Source organism: Acipenser ruthenus, chromosome 39 (genome assembly GCF_902713425.1).
Source record: "Acipenser ruthenus chromosome 39, fAciRut3.2 maternal haplotype, whole genome shotgun sequence".
In the NCBI taxonomy this organism is placed as follows: domain Eukaryota; kingdom Metazoa; phylum Chordata; class Actinopteri; order Acipenseriformes; family Acipenseridae; genus Acipenser; species Acipenser ruthenus.
In genome coordinates, this window is record NC_081227.1 from 3,991,462 (window position 1) to 4,006,424 (window position 14,963).

At 44.7% G+C, this 14,963-nt stretch overlaps 1 protein-coding gene across 6 annotated transcripts in view; it reads left to right on the forward strand.

Moving 5' to 3' along the window:
* Positions 1-14,963, forward strand: part of LOC117397441 (roundabout homolog 3-like) — a 97,228-nt gene that overhangs the window by 78,322 nt on the left and 3,943 nt on the right. For 4 of the 6 annotated variants that reach the window (XM_059009449.1, XM_059009450.1, XM_059009446.1 and 1 more), the window contains 16 exons: positions 897-1,068; positions 3,165-3,370; positions 6,161-6,242; positions 7,146-7,314; positions 8,937-9,103; positions 9,392-9,513; positions 9,772-9,988; positions 10,087-10,211; positions 10,419-10,590; positions 10,926-11,120; positions 11,443-11,466; positions 11,640-11,682; positions 11,784-11,926; positions 12,306-12,581; positions 12,911-13,064; positions 14,537-14,761. In XM_059009449.1, coding sequence (XP_058865432.1) covers positions 897-1,068; positions 3,165-3,370; positions 6,161-6,242; positions 7,146-7,314; positions 8,937-9,103; positions 9,392-9,513; positions 9,772-9,988; positions 10,087-10,211; positions 10,419-10,590; positions 10,926-11,120; positions 11,443-11,466; positions 11,640-11,682; positions 11,784-11,926; positions 12,306-12,581; positions 12,911-13,064; positions 14,537-14,761 — 2,492 coding nt within the window. The remainder of the gene's footprint in view (positions 1-896; positions 1,069-3,164; positions 3,371-6,160; positions 6,243-7,145; positions 7,315-8,936; positions 9,104-9,391; positions 9,514-9,771; positions 9,989-10,086; positions 10,212-10,418; positions 10,591-10,925; positions 11,121-11,442; positions 11,467-11,639; positions 11,683-11,783; positions 11,927-12,305; positions 12,582-12,910; positions 13,065-14,536; positions 14,762-14,963) is intronic. The other 2 variants (XM_059009448.1, XM_059009451.1) reach the window with 1 other exon arrangement.

Consider the following 14,963-nt stretch of genomic DNA (forward strand, 5'->3'; position numbering starts at 1 on the left):
ATGATTAAAAAGGAGTTTGGAGTGACTGGATGTTAGAGTCAGGCATGGGGAGTGGATACCAGTTGTATATTATCAACAGCAGTAGACTGAGAGAGAGAGGCTGGAGTGTTATAGAGTATGTTTCTCATGTACAAAAGGCTGGCAGCCTGCTATATATAGTCTCTGACTGACTAAGAAAGAGAGTATTCAGTTATAAAAGCCGACAGTAATGGACAAGTAGAATTCTGCCCAGAGGCGACTCAAAGCCTTGAATGATGGAATTATGGACATTCTAGGTGGATTCTTAAAGCTGGGGCTTGGAATGCTGGATGAATTCCAGCCGCCTTCTTCTTTTCTTTTCTTTACCATAACCTTCTCACCTCGTTTTTTATTTTTAGGATAAGGCTCTAACCTCTGACTTTTGATCGGCAGTGACTCGATTCAAGGCTGCTGCTGACCATCCCCACCACCCCCATACCTTATCCACACTCATCAGATCTGACAAGACAGTGTGTGTCAATGTATCCAAACACATTGTTCTGATAGCCAGTCAAAGATGCCATGTCAGTCCTTAGTCCTTGTAAATCCTTTAAGAGCAACCGCAGTGATTCATCTCGACCCTCTCATACTGATAGCAATCACACCATCAGTATTATATTTGAATTCTAGTAGTGGGGTCCTGGCATCTGGTGGCGAGACTGAGACCCGGGGAGGTTATGTGAGTTTGCCCCCCCCTCTACACACACACCTTGAGCCATTTAACCCCGGCCCTCCAGCCAGAAAGACAGTCTTCATCTCCTGGCTCCTAATCCATCCTTGTACAGGCAGACAGACAGACAGTCTCCAGTGCTGTCAGGGATGTGTCTCGTTTGCTCCTAGCTCACAGTGTTTTTTTTTTTTTTTTCCTGCGTGCTCAGATCCTGTGGTTCCCCAGCCAGCCCCCGGAGCAGTCAGGCCGCTTCTCTGTGTCTCTGAGCGGAGAGCTGACCATCACTGGAGTCCAGGCTGCTGACTCGGGCTACTACATGTGCCAGGCCATCAGCGTGGCGGGCAGCATCCTGACCAAGGCCCTCCTGGAGGTGGAGAACAGTGAGTGACGGGTGGCGAGGGGAGAGAAACGGGGGCGGTTTAGATCTTTTTTTTGTTCCTGTGCCTTCTCTTTTTAACCCAATTAAAAAATCAAGCTGAGTAAAACATTTTTTATGCAAGACTATTTGTTATTATCTTGCGTAGAAAGCTGGTTAAAATAGCTGGGGAAAAAAGAAAAAGTTATATTTTTTTGATGGGTTTTCAATCCAGTTACAAGGAGGTTGTGGGAGGGGGGTTAAACAGTAAACTAACCCCAAAGCTCCTTTCCCTACGGACTGCTGTGTAAAAGCACATTAGCGTGTTATATATAGGCTTAGCCCTGCAGTGTGAAGGACATCTCGGCCTGAGGGACAAACCTCGCAACTCGTTTTTATAAATTGCTTGTTGGACGTGCCCTGTTTTCAATGAGGAATGGGCAGCCGCTGCCCCAGTGCAGTCAGGACTCATTACGCCTTGATTTCCAGCCACTTCGACCCTGTCAATGCACTCACAGGCAATACCACCCCCACTGCCTCTCACACATCTACTGCGAGTGCCATACAAATTGACACATGCATGACCGTTAATCCGATTCTTTCACAATCACTGTACATTATTAGAAATAGAAGCTGTGCTTTAGATACCTTCCCACACAGAACCTGACTGACTCTGCCTGTCTGATTGGAATGAACACGAGTCAAAAATGTAGCTGTTTCTCTGGAAAACAGCAAACAGCTACCGTATCTGCTCTTAAGGAAGTTATACTGTAAGTCTGACGTGTACATGATTTCGTAGGACAGTTTACTGTATAGTAACATTAGCAATTAGTGGTATTTGTAACAGTTTAATATTATCAATATGCCACTTTAGATTAGCAATATACTACCCCTATAAAACAAAGGGGCAACATGTTTGTTTCACTAGTTGTGTAACAATATACTGAAACATCGGTACCATTTGCACCATTAATTCTTCTAAGGAACCATTCCAAATAATTCAAAATTACTTACAATGTGAAACCAGCTCCTACGTCAATATGAACATACAACAAGGATGTGCGCAAATATCCGATGCCTTCGCTTAATACAGGGCTACACAAATGGTTAACCCAGTAACCTCTTCATGGGTTTATAAAGACTCTTTTTAAATCAAGTACTGCTGCACGAATGCATCACTGTCTTCTGAAACGCAGACACAGTATTATATTATGGAGACACAGACCATTTGTAAAACCTCAGTATAAGTGAACAGGCCATTTAAAATGAATAGCTCATTCAGGCAGCGGCCCTTAAAAAAACACAGGAGTGAGTTGCAGGTCTAATTAGTGCCTCACTTGTTAAGACCATCTGAGGCACTAATGCATCTTAGAGTAATAAATTAATACCTCTCTTTAATTGGCTTTTTACTTACGGCTAATCGCATGCTGGTATTTCCATAACTGCTCGGCCCCAGCAGAGAGCCATGTGTCTGTCTGAGGCTCTCGGAGATCGATTTAAGACAAGCGGGCAGCCAGAGGAGCTGAAATGGGATTAGGCCGTTTGCTGAGACATGCGTTAATTTAAAGAGACGGATACTTTAACCTGAGTCCCCTTGGAGAGTGTTGAATAAGGAAAGAAATGAAAAAAAGCATTGTCAATCTTGAAAAAAAAAGCTATTAAAAACCACCCGGTTGGATATCTCAGCCATGACTAGTGCCGGTTTTAAGATGGTCAGAGAGAGCAGCCCTTTCTGATCATCTAACACTGACAAAAAAACAATGAACTACAGTCAAACCTTCAATAACGACCACTCTGGGGACTGTTTGAAAGTGGTATTTAGAGACAAGTAGACAGTCAATTTAACACAGGGAATATATCACATCAGCATCTGGTTCTACTCTGTACTCTCTCTATAGATAGATATGGAGTAGATCTGTATAATGATGTGATGCAGCTATCTGGAATTTCTTCATGGTTTGTATGTGATTGAAATCATGTTAGGATGAGCTACACTGTTTAGTAATTCTTATTCATATAGGGTGCTGTGTAAGATACAATAGGTTATGCTCCACTCACGTCATCGTTGCATCATTTTCTGTACCCTGTCAGCTGAATCGCATCCCTTTCTCCTGCTTTCAGCCCCATCAGACCGCATCCCCCCAATCATTCGCCAGGGACCAGCCAATCAGACGCTTGCTCTGGGCACCAGGGCACAGCTGCAGTGTCATGTGATGGGCAACCCCCTGCCCAGCATCCAATGGGAGAAGGACGGGCAGAGGATTCTGGGAAACGACGAGCGCATCCGCCTGATGGAGGACGGAACCCTGCAGATCACAAACCTACAGGTACCTGAAAGATAACAGATAAACCAAAATAAATAAATAAATAAATACATAACTAAAGCACCACCAATAGGAAATCGTATGTTAGTTAAATTACAGACAGGTTTGTTTTTTTTCCCATGTCAGTGTCTATTCAGTATATTGAAAACCCTATTTGTTTATTCCTCTATGTTTGTATAAAAAGTCTTCCTAGCTGGCTGTTGGTCCAACCTAACAAAACCCTCCCCCAGGACCATTAACCCGCTTGCAGTGTGTATGTGTGTGTGTGGGGGGGGGGGGGGGCTTGGTTGGCGGCGGCTGACAGCTCTTTTGGGCATTACACCGCTGTAAAAGTCTGCAGCTCTAGAAAGTGATGCTATTAGGCTCTGTGGGACACCGAAGATGCATTAGCTTTGCTCCACCATGGGGAGAATGTGACAAGGAAAAGACAGGAAACAAGAGAGGGAATCAAAATCTTCCAACCCCGGCTGACTCCCCCCACATCAATTTTTAATGAGCTGTTTAGCGCTGGCCATGAATAATGTACCAGTGCCCGCTGCTTTACCCCGCACACACGTGTGCTACACCCTCTCTGTGTGGGCAACCCCCCAACTAGCATCTCCCATTTAGCGTTTGCCGTTAACGGGAGACGGGATTGGCTGAAGCAGTGCTTGAGAGTCTTTCCAATGAGGTCAGTTCTATTCCTGGGAAAGGAGGGAAAGAACCGTGGCAAACGCAACGTTCGACCAACCTAACGTCACATGTTATCTTGGAATTGAGTCAACTGGTGTAATTAAGATTTCACCATATCCGTGAAGTGGAACATAAGACTGGCTGGCACACCCATGCTAAACAGGCTTGACCAACTGGCTGCCGGCCAGCTTCACAGATTCCATTTGTAGGAAAGCTTGTGGGGGGGGCAGCCCAGCCCACATTAATGGGTTAAACTATTGCTATTGATTTCCAGAACCACATGCAGACAGACGAGGATCCCCCAGACAGTGTTTGAACCTGTGCAGTTCCTGGCCCTGTGAGGAGTGAATATGCTGTTTACTCAGTCAGCTGCCAGCTTCATTAGATCTCTTTCTCTGACAGTCCTAGCCTCTTCCACTGTTTTAAGCAATTTCAATCCTTGTTTTTGCACAGAGCCACGCAATAAAATTTTAATCAACCCTTCCCTCTCTCTCTCTCTCTCTCTCTCTCTTACTGTGCATTTCAGATTTGTTTCCTTCGTGCAACACTTGTGAATGCTAATCTATGTGCATTCGAATCCCAAGCCAGCGATGACCACAGCAATATGCTAATGTCATTATTTCTACATCCAAGGTCAATACTCACAACTCGCTGACAGTACTGTCAATCTTTCCTAACGTGGACCTTATGCACAGATTGCATTCACATGTCTGTCTGTTTGTCCGTCCATCTGTCAAACCCTACATGGTGCACATGATAACTGCCTTGTATTTTCACCAATCTGCTCCAGACTCAAAGGGTCTAAACTTTCCGTCGACCTTTCAGATTGCATTTGGGTATAACCCAATATTACACACATTTTGCAAATATTTCCAGTACGCAATTATGGGGACCCTCCACTTGTGTGTGCGTGGGTTCTCTTGTGGAGTAAGAGAATGCCAGCTGATACAAAACTAATATGGGTCCTAAGAAGACATGGGGAAACATTCTGTAAAGGCAAAAGCAATCACGCAAAAAGGCAGGAAATGAGGCATCCAATAAAATAGTGATGCTAATGAGCACTTTTATTTAACAACAATAAAACAAATTATTTTTAACAAATAATAACAAGTTTCAGTGGTTGGCTGCTTTTTGGCAGAGGCCCACTCCCTAAGCCCCAGCCTCTACAAGACTTTTATACACATCTGCCTTATTTAAACTAAATTGAATAATTGATTGATTGGACCACCAATTAACTCCCACAGTTTTCTCCATTCCATCCACATTCTCACATGGAAATTAAGTATTTCAATCAAGGCTCAAACTTATCCCTTTGCTGGGTCCAGTTAACACACACACACATTTAACTGAAACACTACTGAACATTTATACCAGACATTGAGATAATACTGTTACTGAGGGGTTTTCAGCCCGTCACTGAAATGCTCATCAGCATGTTCTATTTTCATTGCTTTCTATATAAAATCCTTTGAAGAGAAGACTCCCATTCCAGAACAGCTGGGTGATAACCAGGAATTATTATAAAGTTTTGTCCCTCTTTGGAATGAATGATTCTTTTGTGAAATATAGATGAAAATGAGAAATGTGTATGAATAGACTGACTGTACTTCTTTCTGACTGGACAGTACTGTTTGATACGGTCTGGCATCTTAGCAGATTTGATTGTGTTTTTATCTTAATACTGTACTGTGTGGGAGGGAGACCCCCATTTCAAATCCTTTTTTTTATTCTCCTCATTAATACTTTGGAATAAATCTTCACATTTATTATGTAATAGGAATATGAAATCATGGCGTGTTTCGCCTGTGCTTCTCTTTGTTAGGTTAGCGATTCTGGAATGTTTCGCCTGTGCTTCTCTTTGTTAGGTTAGCGATTCTGGAATGTTTCGCCTGTGCTTCTCTTTGTTAGGTTAGCGATTCTGGAATGTTTCGCCTGTGCTTCTCTTTGTTAGGTTAGCGATTCTGGAATGTTTACCTGTGCTTCTCTTTGTTAGGTTAGCGATTCTGGAATGTTTCGCCTGTGCTTCTCTTTGTTAGGTTAGCGATTCTGGAATGTTTCGCCTGTGCTTCTCTTTGTTAGGTTAGCGATTCTGGAATGTTTACCTGTGCTTCTCTTTCTTAGGTTAGCGATTCCGGAATGTTTACCTGCATGGCGTTGAGCTCCAGTGGGGAGACCAGCTGGAGTGGGATCCTCACAGTGCAAGGTAAGCACAGGGGATCCGGAGGATCCAGAGAGGATCCATTGACACTGTAGCAACTCTGAAGCCGTTACAGTAACTGTATATAACATAACACAATCATAATATAAAAATTAAACATCGGGGTGTATTTATTGCACATCATAACGACACTTTGTTTTCTTTCTATTGTCATCAAAACATGTTAAATGTAGCTGGATTAGAACACTAGATCAGCTATTACCATTTAAACATGTAATGTAGACATAATCAGAATTACAGGTATTAAACAAATAAACCATAATATTGTTTATTTTTGAATGGCGCTAACACAATCTAATCAGTTACTTTGCTGTTAACTTGCTGAGCACTCTGATACAGTTTTTTCCAAAAAAGAAAAAAAGTGAAATCAATAGCAAAACCGGGACGATTTAACACTGTTTCTGTTTCTGGAAATTAAGGCTGAAAATTGAGATGGCCTCAGTTTTCCTGGGATGTCTGGTAACCCTAGGCGCTGCCCCACATTAATGGGTTAAACTATCACTATTGATTTCCAGAACCACATGCAGACAGACGAGGATCCCCTAGACAGTGTTTGAGTCTGTGGAGTTTCGCTGATGTTGCAGATGGAAAATAAATGATTTTCTTGATCTTTTACGGGAACAATCGGGGTAGCATTGGGGAATCAGAAATGTTTCAAGTTAAAAGCATCAAGAGCTAGTGTTTCAAAATGGGCAAAATACAGACTTACCCTGTACCCAGCGCTAACATAACAGTTTATTTGGATGTTCATTTTACAGGTTGGTATTAAAAAGCAAGGTTTTTACCACCTTCCCCGGGGAATGGTGTATATACAAAATAAACACAAAATCTAGATAATATCCTGTTGTGAAAATTTTAATTTTTTTAACCTTCTGTTTTTCTTTGTAGAAAGCGGAACCCCATGGGTACCCCAGCCCTCACAACCAAATCTGCTCCCTGGCCCTCCTCAGAAGCCAGTGGTTATGGACGTGACGCGGAACAGCGTGACTCTGACGTGGCAGCCCACCAACCACCAGGGGGGCGCCCTGGTTACCTCTTACATCATCGAGGCGTTTAGGTAAGCCCCATCTGCAAAAAAAAAAAAAAAAGCTCTCCAACCCTATTTCTAAAACCATGTTATTATCAGAACAGTTTTTCAACCCCCAGCCCTTTCTGATTTTGTCCTTTTTGAAAACTCATCTGCTCCCCCTGCATTAGTCCTGTGCGCGCCTCTGCTGCATTGTCGCCTGTTAATGCAGACAGTGTAAAATCCAGCGTGCTGCTCAATGAGCTCAGCTGACGCCCGGTCCCTCAGTGGCTGCAGGCAGCCTCCATACAGACGCTTATTCTTTATTAAGTGAGTGTCGGATTCAAGAGCTAGGAGCCAGACACGACAGACAAGAGCTAACACCCATGTTGTCTTGAAGTCCCTGACCTTTCCACACTCAGAGATACATAAAGCAACTTAATATGAGTAAATCCATCCAATTCAAGCAGACAACCGTTTTGTCTTCATTGCCTTGAATATAGTTAAAATGGAAGGCTGTAGTTAATGCGTAAGCCATATGTTAGCATTAAAGTACTGTATTTATTGGAGCTTCAAGGTAATGTTGCATTTACTCACCCAAAATACATTTATGCTCATAGTGTTTAAATTGGAGAGTAAATTAGTCAATGATCCAAAACCTTGTCTGTGCACGACTGAGTGTTGAAAGTTTCCAGTTGGAAGTGATGATCGTTGCAGGATGGTGTACTCTCAGAACCCTCTCACTCCCCTCTTGCAGTAAGAGGTTTTGGGCAGAGGGTCAGCTGTATTAATCCTCTTGCTCTCAGAGGGACTGGCTGGCTGTGTTGCACCAGACTTCATCTCATTCCGATCGCCCTCTGGGCAACAGTTAGCACAGTGCTGCGTCCCTGAAATTGATTCTTTATGTATAGCCGCAGCCTTTATATGATTTTTACAATAACATTTCCTTGCCTGGAGTGCTGGGGGCTCGGGGGGGGGGGGGGGTATTATTTAGGGGGTCATAGCTGTCCGTGACACCTTGTTATGGAAATTGGCAGATTTATTGCGTCTCGGTCACAGCTGGGGGAGGTTGTTGCGGTTTTTTTTTTTTTTTTTCTGTTTCCGCAGAGTTGATTGAGAAAGTGACCTTGGATTTATAGCCTGGGTTCAGGTCGGCACTGGAAATATTTAATGTACCAGCAGATTTATCTGCTGTAGTCTAATTGCACAGGCCAGCAATAAAGTTGCTTAGCGGCTTTGTGTTGTGGAAAAGCTGTTCCTCCATCGCACTGCACTGAAGCCTAGCAAGGGAGAGGTAGTGCTCTGAGACTTCCGTCCTGAGACAGATATAGCAGGAGCTTTATATCAATGTTTTGTTTCAATTCATTTAACATGTGTTTACTGGACTAAATTGATTTTAAGTAATCCCAGCAAAATGCCTTTCTCCCATAGATGCGGCACCACAGTCACTCTATAGCAACCCTGTATTTGAAGACATTCAGGGATCATTCCACTGCCACTGATAGAACTCATTTTATAGGGGTGTCCACCTGCCGCTCTTTACCACGTAATTAGCATTTTAGAATCTTTGTATTCTTCCGGGGCAGTGGAATGTAGATTTTACACTGATGTGGAACATCTCAGCCAGTAATCTCAGTATTTTGTTTAATATATGTGCTTGCTTTTCGAAATAGCCAATCGGCAGGTAGCACCTGGCAGACGGTGGCGGACTTCGTCAAGCTGGAGAAGCACACGGTCACTGGCCTGTCCCCCGACACCGTCTACCTGTTCATCGTCCGAGCGGTCAGCAGTTACGGTCTGAGTGACCCCAGCCCCATCTCCGAGCCCGTCCGCACACAAGGTACTTATTTGGTTAAAAGTCACATTTTTTATGCCCAATGTGAGATATTTCTAACAACGAACACTACAGAGCTTGGCTGTGTCGACAACTTTCTTCTCTGAAAATTGCAAAAGCAGAGATGCAGATAACTTCTTGGTGTGGTCAGCCAGTCACATGCAATCTTTCAGACACAAGTAATCATTTTGAGCGCTGGCTTTTTCCCCCAAGTAGCCGCCACACAAAGTTAAGTCCAATTAGCCAGGTGGAATCGAGGCATTTTGGATGATGACTGTTCCCTCTTTCCCTCAGACGTGAGCCCGACAGGGCAGGGGGTGGATCATCGGCAGGTGCAGAGAGAGCTGGGGGAGGTGGTGGTGCAGCTGCAAGAGCCAGTCGTGCTCACAGCCTCCACCGTACAGCTCACCTGGACTGTGAGTATCCGCGTGTGCGAGTCCGTGTGCACGCGCGTTATTGCTGTTGCTCTGTGTCTCTGTGTTTGTTGTGCGCGTGTTTGCGTTACTGTGAGAACGAGGACCAGGAAAACCTGATTAAAACAAATCTGTAAAGAATCTTTGTTTGTTGTAGTACAGCTCTTTGAAGATATATGTGCATTAAAAGAGCAATAGAAATTGCATTGCATTGAGCACTGCTGCTGCAGGCCTCCTTGCTGACTCTGCTGCGTCTCTCAGGTGGACCGGCAGTCTCAGTACATCCAGGGCTACCGGCTGCTGTACCGGCCCAGGGGCAGTGCCTGGCTGCTGCAGGATGTGAAGGCTGCCCCGGAGCGCAGCAGCGTGCTCACCGACCTGAGGAAGGGCACGGAGTACGAGGTGAAGATCCGGCCCTATTTCAATGAGTTCCAGGGCATGGACAGCGACGTGCTGCTTGTCCGCACACCTGAGGAAGGTGAGCGGGACTTTTCCAGTTTGCTTTAGTAACGGTCCTCTTGAATTTTAAGGCTGAGGTCTTCATTTCTTTGCGTTTTTTTTTTTTTTCTCGGTTAGCTCCCAGTGCCCCGCCACAAGCTGTTACAGTGGTAACTGTAAAGCTGAGTAACAACACCAGCATTAGCGTGTCCTGGGAGCCACCCCCTGTGGAGTCACAGAATGGAATCATCCAGGAGTACAAGGTAGGCAGGATCAGTCTAACACAGGAAATGTCGGGGGGAGCGGGTGAGCAATGGTGTCGAAAAGGTACAATCCATCAGCAGCCATCCTGTGACCATCAGAAGGAAACAAATGCCATCTAGCTACAGATGGAAGTCTTGCCTGTTGCAGCAGTGTAGCAGGAGCTGATTGGGTGTTAATGTCCCTGCTGGTGTTCCTTTGTGTTTCAGATCTGGTGTCTGGGGAATGACTCGCGGTTCCACATCAACAAGACCGTGGACGGCACTGTGCACTCCAGCGTGGTGAGGGGGCTGGTGCCGGGGGTCCTGTACCAGGTTGAGGTGGCAGCGGCCACGAGCGGAGGAGTGGGAGCCAGGAGCCAGCCAATGGCCATCCTCATCAGTGAGTGCCACACTCTTCTGGCTTTAGATTTACAACAGGAGTGTCCAATCACGGTCCTGGAGGGCCATGCCGCTCCAGGGTTAACAGGTACCATGAGATAATGAACTATTTCAGGGTCTGGATGGAGGTTCAGTTAAACAATTTAGGGTTGGAACAAACCAGGAGTCCAACTTTGATTTAGAAAGAGATTCTAGCCCAGCAGTGTAAAGAGATCTGGGTGCACATTTGGTGCTAAGCATAACAGTATCTTGTTGATCTTGTTCAGTAGCTGAAGCACTGTCTACAGACCCCGTGGAGCCACTCACTCTCCTCTCTGTGTTCATGGTTTTTATCAGAGACCCCCTCCAATCAGCCCTCTGTCCCGGTGGAGCCGGGTGGGAACGTGAGCCTGGCGGAGCAGATTACAGATGTGGTGAAGCAGCCAGCCTTCATCGCGGGCATCGGGGGCGCCTGCTGGGTCATCCTCATGGGCTTCAGCGTCTGGATCTACTGCCGGCGCAAGAAGAGGAAGGAGCTCAGCCACTATACCGGTAGGTCCCTTCAGACGTCTCCACTGAGACTGGAGAAACCCATATTCACCAGAAGCACTTACAATAACAAAAGCAAATGCTAGGTCCTCCAATATGTTATCTGTCGCAGAAAAGCTAGATGTCTTTGATGATAACTTCACAGGTTTCACAGCATCTGTCTGCTCTACTCTTTGCATTTCATTTAGAGGTTTAGCAGTCACGCTCGTAAAGGAATTGTGTATCTTTCTTGATTAGACAGCAAGTTTCACAGCTATATTAACTGTCAATGTGCATGCTCTCCAAAAGAGCCTTTGCTAACAGTTTGCATGTTCTTGCTCTGCAGCTTCCTTTGCTTACACCCCTGCAGGTAAGGACGCATTAGATTTATCTCACATTTATACATGCTGTGCTTTATACAGCTTAATTCAACAGTTTACAAATATAACTGAACATGTTATAAATAAAAAAGTGACTATGTTTTTGCATAGATATTGCATATGTATATCAATATTTATGTATTTTATTTTATTTCTACCACAGTTGGATTTCAACATGGAGAAGGATCTGGTCTCATTAACGGAAGGTAAGCTGTAAATATGCTTTAAAACCCGTCAGCATGCGATTGCCAGGTATAAATCTGAGAAAGAGAACAAAGAAGTAACTGCTTCCATTGCCCCTCCACAGACCCGGCATGCTTGGCACCAACATGGGCAACTATCCTTGGCTGGCAGATTCATGGCCCACAACGAACCTCATGCACAGCGGGAAGGAGGCTTCTGTCAACTGCTGCACCACCAAGCACGACTCTGCAGAGAGATATTATAACGGTAATCCAGACAGACTCCCTGCTGTAGAAATCCCTCTCACACTGCACTGCCCAGAGCTTTTCAATGGGACTAGCAGTGGGGCAGTGGTACCACAAGGACAGCTGCAATGATATGAGGCACAGGGAGAACAGTATCACAGCGACACTTCGCCTGAATGAGATATATATTTTTTTAGATAAGAGAAGAATTAGGATACATATTTTGGTGCAGCTGAAAATGTATATAAGATACAGTAGCTTTCTTTAGAATAAATGGGAACGTTAAATATGGTAAAGTTAAGTAAAACAACTAAAAGAGGAGATTATTTTTGCCAGGCATATCTGAATTTTGCTCACGTCTCTAGTAACAGGACTGACCCCCAGACTCTATCTCTTTTCAGACGCTGGGATATCTGATTACATCACCCAGACGGAGAAGTTCGGCTCTGGGTCTAATGAAGGACCTATCTACAGCACCATCGACCCGACCAGCGATGACCTGCGCACGTTCAACACGCCCTACTCCCAGCACACCACCCCCTACGCCAGCACCCCCGTCATGCCCTTCGGCGGACAGGGTCCCTTCACCCCTGACCAGGAGGGGGGGCTCTGGATTGTCCAGCCTGGCCCCTCGGGGGCGCAGTACGCACAGCCGGACCGAACCCGAACTGAGAACGGTACGCAATGCAGACTGATAAAGCCTGTCTTTAACGCTCCCATATACAGACCCCAAGGCTGTGGATAGCACTGCTTCATAAATTAATAACTACTTTATTACAGCATCCTATCACAAGACCTCATTCTGTAGCAATTGTTTTAGTTTCCAGTACTACAAAACCTACACCATTTTACCACCGTTTAAAGTTTTGAATAATTGGAAGTTATGTGAATGTGGCGTCATGCTGTTTTATTTTTTAAATTCTTGGTGTTAGTGTTACAACAGAATGGATATTGAACTCCTCTGTTTGTCTACATGTTAAACACGCGCGTGTCTCTGTGTTGGTAGCGGTGAAGCTGGGGAAGCAGAAGTCGATGGGGAAGCCTGTGAAGACGCCCTCCCTGAACTGGGCCGAGGCCCTGCCCCCCCCGCCCGCCACTGGAGAGCTCGACCCCTTCTCTGAGGAGGAGGAGGAAGAGGAGGGGGAGGATGAAGAGATGTGGTAAGGGTCTGACACTCAGGACTCACACTGGGGTATTGCACCCTGCTAAATGTACAGTATGTAGTTCACATATACAGCCAGACGTTACAGAAGATCTCGACTTAACCAATTATGTTTTTCTATGTCGTCAATGAACCACCACCATTATCTTCTATTATCTGTACCTTAAAGGTGGTTTTTAGCCACAATACCAGCTATATTGCTGCACGGTCCCATCATTTAACTCCTGGAATTTCATTTAGGTGCTAAGGGGTTACATTAGGTTTCTTTATATGCCCTATTAATACATGTAGCTTTCATTTTTCCCCATTCAGCAGCAAGTTAACACTCAGATTGACACTAATTAATAGCATTACACACGCAGCTGGCAAGGTTTCAGAGGACCTGAGGCTGGTGCGCAAGCAAAGAAGGTTATCAGGTTATACACTGAACCGCCCAGAAACGCCCCAGGCAAGAGCTGACACTAGAATTAGACATATTAATTGAGGCTTTTAAGATTTTTTGACAGTTGGATTGTATTGTTTAGACGTCAGCGGGGAGTTAGGAGAGTCTGACAAATCTACTTATTTGCTCACCTTCATAACGGCATTTACCGACATCTAGTGTAGAGCATCACTGAACACAACACAAGAGTGCATCCAGCCAATGGTCAATATAACATCTCTTAAAGTCCATGTTTAGCAATAAGGACTAACATTACACCACTTAGCATGCTGGCAACCAAAAAACAAAAAGGCACATTTTTAGCCTACTAAAACTGCACTGTAGCTACTTAATAATTCACTCCTCAATAATGAAGCTTCCCAAAAATGACAAAACTAAACCTGGTGCCCGTTAAGCTTAGGCTAACAATCTGATCAGTTAGTAAGAGAAGTTGACAGTACCTGCGTGCTGCCTTCCTTCCCAGGATGAGAATGTGATGTCTCTTTTTACACTGAGAGCCAGCATGGTAGGAATAGACTATCGACAATGGAAATCAATACAGCAGCTCCTCAAATCCATCCCTTCGTATCCTGTCGACCTTTGTGGGTTAAAAGGAGCTGACTCCATTAAAATCATTCGGTATCTAGGTCAAACAGTTTTTTATTTATTTATTTATTTATTTATTTTTTGTTCATACCTGTTTACAGCTATCAACAAGTTAAAATTTATTTTTTAAATATCTGTATCTATCTATGTATTTATCTATCTAGACAGACAGACAGACAGACAGACAGACAGACAGACAGACAGACAGGCAGACATGCAGATAGACAGACAGACAGACAGACATGCAGATAGATAGATAGATAGATGGATGACTGAATGTTTCATCCATAATTACAATGTAGAAATACTAAAAGAAACGTAATAAATTCAATGACAAACAATGCCTTCTAGTAGAAACGTTTGTCATTGAATTTATTTCCTTTTAGCATTTCAGAGCTTTGAAGGTTTGTATCTGGATGCTGATAGTTCTGTCCCCCCCCCAGCTCGGAAGGAGATGACTGGTCCCCCCCGCTGCCCGAGCGCACCTACCTGATGGAGAACGACTCGGAGGACGTGCCGCCCCCCCCGCCCCGCGGCGAGGCCTCCTCTCCCGCCGCCTCGTACGGAGAGCAGTCCACAGCCACACTGACCCCCTCCCCGAGAGAGGAGAGCCGGCCCTCGGAGGACATCCCCCGCCTGCACCACTTCGACATGCCACAGCTGCCACGGTGCGTGGGCGTCCACACCAGCCACGGAGAGCACTACTGAACAAAATACATCACTGACCGAAATCCTAGCTTCTCTGCTTTTAAAATATATCTTACTAGTAAATATATATATATATATATATATATATATATATATATATATATATATATATATATATATATATACCCCCAAAGAGGGTTAAATAGATTTGGTAATGCAGTT